General features: G+C 35.5%; 1 protein-coding gene across 1 annotated transcript in view; it reads left to right on the top strand.

The window, feature by feature from the left end:
* The window catches only part of GDF9 (growth differentiation factor 9), a 7,734-nt gene extending 5,626 nt beyond the window's left edge, over positions 1–2,108 (top strand). The window contains exon 2 of the mRNA XM_053719851.1: positions 1,097–2,108. Within this exon, the coding sequence (XP_053575826.1) occupies positions 1,097–2,037 (941 nt within the window). The 3' untranslated portion in view covers positions 2,038–2,108. The remainder of the gene's footprint in view (positions 1–1,096) is intronic.
* Positions 2,109–6,305: the final 4,197 nt, after the last annotated feature.

The raw sequence follows: 6,305 nt of genomic DNA, 5'->3' as shown, positions 1-6,305 counted from the left end.
CCCTCGCCTTTCTCGCCCTTTCTCGCTCTTTCTCGCTTGCTCGCTCTTTCTCGCTTGCTCGCTCTTTCTCGCTTGCTCGCTCTTTCTCGCCCTTTCTCGCTCTTTCTCGCCCTTTCTCGCCCTTTCTCGCTCTTTCTCGCCCTTTCTCGCTCTTTCTCGCCCTTTCTCGCCCTTTCTCGCCCTTTCTCGCTCTTTCTCGCTCTTTCTCGCTCTTTCTCGCTCTTTCTCGCTCTTTCTCGCTCTTTCTCGCTCTTTCTCGCTCTTTCTCGCTCTTTCTCGCTCTTTCTCGCTCTTTCTCGCTCTTTCTCGCTCTTTCTCGCTCTTTCTCGCTCTTTCTCGCTCTTTCTCGCTCTTTCTCGCTCTTTCTCGCTCTTTCTCGCTCTTTCTCGCTCTTTCTCGCTCTTTCTCGCTCTTTCTCGCTCTTTCTCGCTCTTTCTCGCTCTTTCTCGCTCTTTTGACTGTTAAGTGTTAAATCTTTTTCTTCAGGTGCTTGTAAGGCATCATAACCAAAAAAAGTTTTAAACCTGGTAACTTCTTGCAGGAACATTTAAACCTCATATTTTGGATAGCATACAATTTTAAACAACTTTCCAGTTTAATTCTGTTGTCTAATCTGCTTTGTTTTCTTGATTACCTTTGGTAAAAAGCATACCTAAGTAGGCTCAGGAGCAGCAAACTATTACTGTGAACTAGCGGATTGGTGGATGCACATATATTCCTTTTTTCATTGGCTTACCTATTCAGCTAGCTCCCAATAGGGCATTGCTGCTCCTTTTAAAAAAAGAATACCTAGAGAATGAACCAATTTTTATAACAGTCAGTTGGAAAGTTGTTTAAAATTGTATGTTCTGTCTGAAACATGGGGAAAATTGTGTTTCCTGTCCCTTTAATAATCTGTGGAGCAGTGACAGAATATTTAATCTAGCCGGGGAACTATTATGGTTAAACTGCTGTCAAACAAGCAGACATCTTAAAAGAATCCACTTACTTTAAATCATATAGTACTGACCTGTATTTGTTTCTAACTAGTGTCTCTATTATGATTTTTGTTCTGAAATTTTAGAACCATTGTAATTTTGTTTTCCCTATCCCACAGATGAAATTAAATCACTGGATTTGTCTTTTAACGTGGATCGTGTTGCTGCTTTGGAACACCTACTCCAGTCAGTCTTACTTTACTCTGTAAGCAGACAATTTTCATCTTCCAACATCACATGCATCTGTATTTTGGAGAGCTTGGATTACAATTTCAATAACCCAATCTGCCCTCGTGCTCCTCACACCTTTGAATTCCAGCTACACAACAGACAGAGGTGGGTTGAGATCGATGTGACCTCTTTTCTTCAACCATTTATTTCAAACAGACAGCACATTCATCTAGCCTTTAATATTACCTGTGTAAGAAACAACAAACCCTATAATCTTACAATTGAGGGCCCATTTAGAATAACCAGGTCACTACCATCTCTGCTTCTCTATTTGAATGATACCAGCCCAAAAGCCTACCAGAGAAAGAATGTACTTGACAAAATGGAGCATTCTGATTGGTATCAAAGGCATCTTTCAAACACTGTAGACCATTTTAAAAAAAATCTTCAAGTGCGACAAGCATTTCGCCACCGAAGAGAGGATGGATATGAAGGAACAGATGAGGAGAAGGTGACTGCTTTGCCACACACTTACAACTTCAGTGAATACATCAAGCAGTTCATGCATCCGCAAAATGAGTGTGAGCTTCATCGGTTCCGTCTTCGATTCAGCCAGTTGAATTGGGATAAATGGATACTGGCACCCCACCGTTATAGCCCAGATTACTGCAAAGGAGAATGTCCTCGCCTTGTTGGTCATAAGTATGGGTCTCCAGTTCACACAATAGTTCAAAATATAATCTATGAAAAGCTGGACTCCTCCATTCCACGACCATCTTGTGTCCCTTCTGAATACCGACCAATGAGTGTTTTAACTATTGAGCCAGATAATTCAATTGCCTATAAAGAGTACCAAGATATGATAGCTACCAAATGCACTTGCCGTTAGTCTTTGACGGTACAACTGGTCTTGGACATCATTTATTAAATATTTGATGCAAACAACAATACTCTTAACAAATGTGGTGGTCTAATGTAACTTATTTCTTGGTAAATAAGTTAAAAAAAAAATTGTAAAATGATTTGGCATATAAGCATTGCAACAATTATTAGGATTGCCACCTCAGCCATGTGATCCTGGACAGTTATGAGTTACACATGCTGCAGGGTATGCACGGAGGGACATGCACAATTCATGTTCCTTCTGCACCTCCTGCAGCATGTGTAACTCATAGCTATCCAGGAAAACATGGCCAAAGTTGGAACCCTAGCAACAATTGCAGAAATAGAATTTTGTTTTGTATGTTGATTTGTTAGTTAATCTCCCAAACCTCTTTAAAAATAGGGTGAACTTTTTCTACCCTTAACAATTTTTGTTTAATATTATAGACTGAAGATAAATTAGTTATACAGAATTTTTTTTTTCTTGTATTAAATACTATTAGTGTATTAAAAATAATTTTGGTTCTAGGGATTTGTCACTATAAACAAAATTGATATCTCTGCTCCTGTTCATGTCCTTTAACAGAAAAACCTATAGGGAAACCAGTTACTTGTTTTCTTGTTGTAAAGAGATTTTAACATTGAAGTGTTGCCATTTTTAATATCTAAAAGGCTCTGCATACTTAGGAGGTTTTAGGATTGCGTAAACTGACAAGCGCTATAGATATATATTTTTTTAATGCGTTTTTTTTAAAGAACAGCTAAAAATAGTTGTCCAATAGACAACTGCCCTCCTGTGGTATCAGAACTGTTGTCTGAAGCTTGGGAACTGCCTCCTTCATTCAACAACATTATTTGTCATGGTGCATTATAAAAGAAGTTTCTTAATTTGTACTTGCACAAAAACATACTAGCACTTGCTATATTTAAGGCACCAAATCAGTGAGAATGAATTATTTAGGAATGGAGCACATTTAATTAATGACTTATGTTACTACTTGTAAAATAGTTATGGAAATCGGATTATTCTAAACTGAGAGAAATATGTAATGAGTTAAAACCGTAAGAATTGCTAGTCTGTTAGAGGTTAAAACAATACATTTTTGAACTTTGTGCTGTTCTCCTAGACGTATCCTCTATCAGCTTAAAGCAATAACTGCAGGGGTACAGGTAGTTTATGCAAGCTACTCATGAGAGAGGTGTTATGGGTAAACATTTTATTCAAATGTATTGGTTTAACATTTAAGCAATGACTATGAGCTAATGCAGTTTTACCTCCTAACATTATCAGATTAGGGCATTTTATTTTCTCCCTGACTTGTCTTTTCCCTCAGTGCACTTTTTCTTGAATGTATTTCTTTTTTGTGATGTAGATGGAACTAACGAATGCTGCACTTATAGATAAGGGTGAATTTAACGGCACAGTTTTTCTTAGTCTTTTATCTCTTTCATCCTTTGTCTATTGCGCTGCGATTTAAAACATATATGCACCATCTTTTATTGTCTTCATTTCATTAGAAACAATGTGACTGAAGTTTCCTGTATCTCCATATCTTTTCTGTCAGTGTTCTGAAAAGAACTGATTCTAACTTCTGATGCTAATTATTTAGCTATTGAAATAGAAGTAGGAATATTGTTTTCCTGTTAAACAATGATTTCACTGTACACTTCATTAAAATGAATCATGCAAACAAGTTTGTATTTTATTTATTTACACGTGGATCTGTCAGGGCTGTTTTATGTACTTTGTTTTTAAGCAAATTTGTATTTCCAACACAAACACAAAAATATAAATTTGCTTTGCAAAAGCTACAAATTTTATTGGTTAAAATATATTGTATAAATGCACCAGACGAGAACTAAATCAACTTTCTTTCATGTAATTGGCAAGAGTCCATGAGCTAGTGACGTATGGGATATACAATCCTACCAGGAGGGCAAAGTTTCCCATACCTCCAAAATGCCTATAAATACACCCCTCACCACACCCACAATTCAGTTGTTGGTTTTTTTTTTTTTTCAACTGTGAGAAAAAACTTACATTTTTTTTTGGTTGTGGATTAAGTTTTTCAGGGGACAATGGCTTTTAATCCCTCCCTCTCTAGTGACTCTTCTGTGGAGTTCCATATCTTGGGTATTTCTATCCCATACGTCACTAACTCATGGACACTTGCCAATTACATGAAAGAAAACATAATTTATGTAAGAACTTACCTGATAAATTAATTTTCTTTCATATTGGCAAGAGTCCATGAGACCTACCCTTTTTTATGGTGGTTATGATTTTTTTTTTATAAAGCACAATTATATTTCCAGTTGTGTTTTTTTTTTTTTTTTTTTTTTTTTTGTTTTTTTTTTTAATGCTTTTTACTCCTTTCTTTATCACCCCACTACTTGGCTATTTGTTAAACTGAATTGTGGGTGTGGTGAGGGGTGTATTTATAGGCATTTTGAGGTTTGGGAAACTTTGTCCCTCCTGGTAGGAATGTATATCCCATACGTCACTAGCTCATGGACTCTTGCCAATATGAAAGAAAGAAATTTATCAGGTAAGTTCTTACATAAATTATGTTTTTATAGTTTAAGGACCATCATTAAAAGGAAACCACCTAAAGCGTTTTTTTTTGCACTATTGCTTGCATATTGCAGTGTGATTAAATGGACATAAAACACTTTTTTTTCTCTCAATGATTCAGAGTGCATACCATTTTAAACAACTTTCCAATTTACTTCTATTTAACTTCTTTTGTTCTATTGGTATTCATTGTTGAAAAGCATAACCAAGTAGCCTCACAAGCTGCTGATTAATGGCTGCACATATGCCTCATGTTACGGTCTTAACCATCTGCATTGCTGTTTCTTCAACAAAGGATACTAAAATAATTAAGCAAATTAGAAAATATAATTTAATTGGAAAGCTGTTTAAAATGGTATGATCTATCTCAATCATGAAAGAAATTGTTGGGGTTTCATGTCCCTATAAACGGTCAGCTATCAAGCAGCAATGCAGTACTAGGAGCTAGCTAAACACATATGGTGAGCCAATGACTAGAAGCATGTGCATAGTATCACTAATACCTGCTAGCTCCCATTAGTGCATTGCAGCTACTAAAACCTGTCCCTTTAAGTTATACCCATGTACTTGGTAATACAAGGCTAAATTATTAAAGGAGCAGTAACTACAGTAGATTTGCATAATCAGCAAATACATGATAAAGACAATGCATTAGCACTTAGGCTGAACTTCAAATGAGTAATAGAATTTTTTTCGGACAAATTTCAGTTGTGTATTTCCACTCCCACTGCGTCATGTGACAGCCATCAGCTAATCATATATGTATATTGTGTGAATTCTTGCACATGCTCAGTGTAAATATAGAGACTGCACATTTTGTTAATGGAAGAAAATTAAGTTTTTGTTTTTTTAAATTGCATGCTCTATCTGAATCATGAAAGTTTAATTTTGACTCTCCTATCTATCTAAATTTGCTTAAAAAGATAGATAACACACCCTTTACTACCCATTCCCCAGCGTTGCACAACCAACATTGTTATATTAAAAGGACATTAAACACTTTGAGATGGTAATATACAATGTATGTATGTCAATTATTTATTTTGCCCCCTTACCTGTAATTCCATTCTTAAATTGTGATATTTTCAGTTCCTGTTAGAAATGGAAGTGCAGAACACTGTTATATTCCCCACATCCATTGGCTGTGCACTCTACTTAGTTCTTACCTATTTATAACTGTCCCTAATTGGCCACAGCAGAGACGGTAACCTAAGTTACAACATGGCTGCTTCAATAGTTTTATAGACACTAAAACCTTACACTTATTTTGGTAATATTTAAACATCTAATGAAACTTTAAAAAAATAACATGCAGACAATTTTTAACTAATCTTTTCTTTGAATGCAACATTTTATCTAGCATTTGTTTAGTGTTTAACACTGTTTTAAAGGGACATTAATTTGATTGAAAGCAAATTGATGTAAATCATAATTTAAGTTACGATTTAAATCACTAGTCGGTAAGACCAATTTTAAATCTATTTAAAGGGACACTGTACCCACATTTTTTCTTTCGTGATTCAGATAGAGCATAACATTTTAAGCAACTTTATAATTTACTCCTATTATCAAATGTTCTTTATTCTCTTGGTATTTTTATTTGAAATGCAAAAATGTAAGTTTAGATGCCGGCCCATTTTTGGTGAACAACCTGGGTTGTCTTTGCTGATTGGTGGATAAATTCATCCACCAATTAAAAA

The sequence above is a fragment of the Bombina bombina genome, chromosome 6 (genome assembly GCF_027579735.1).
Source record: "Bombina bombina isolate aBomBom1 chromosome 6, aBomBom1.pri, whole genome shotgun sequence".
In the NCBI taxonomy this organism is placed as follows: domain Eukaryota; kingdom Metazoa; phylum Chordata; class Amphibia; order Anura; family Bombinatoridae; genus Bombina; species Bombina bombina.
This window is presented reverse-complemented; position numbering and strand designations above follow the sequence as displayed.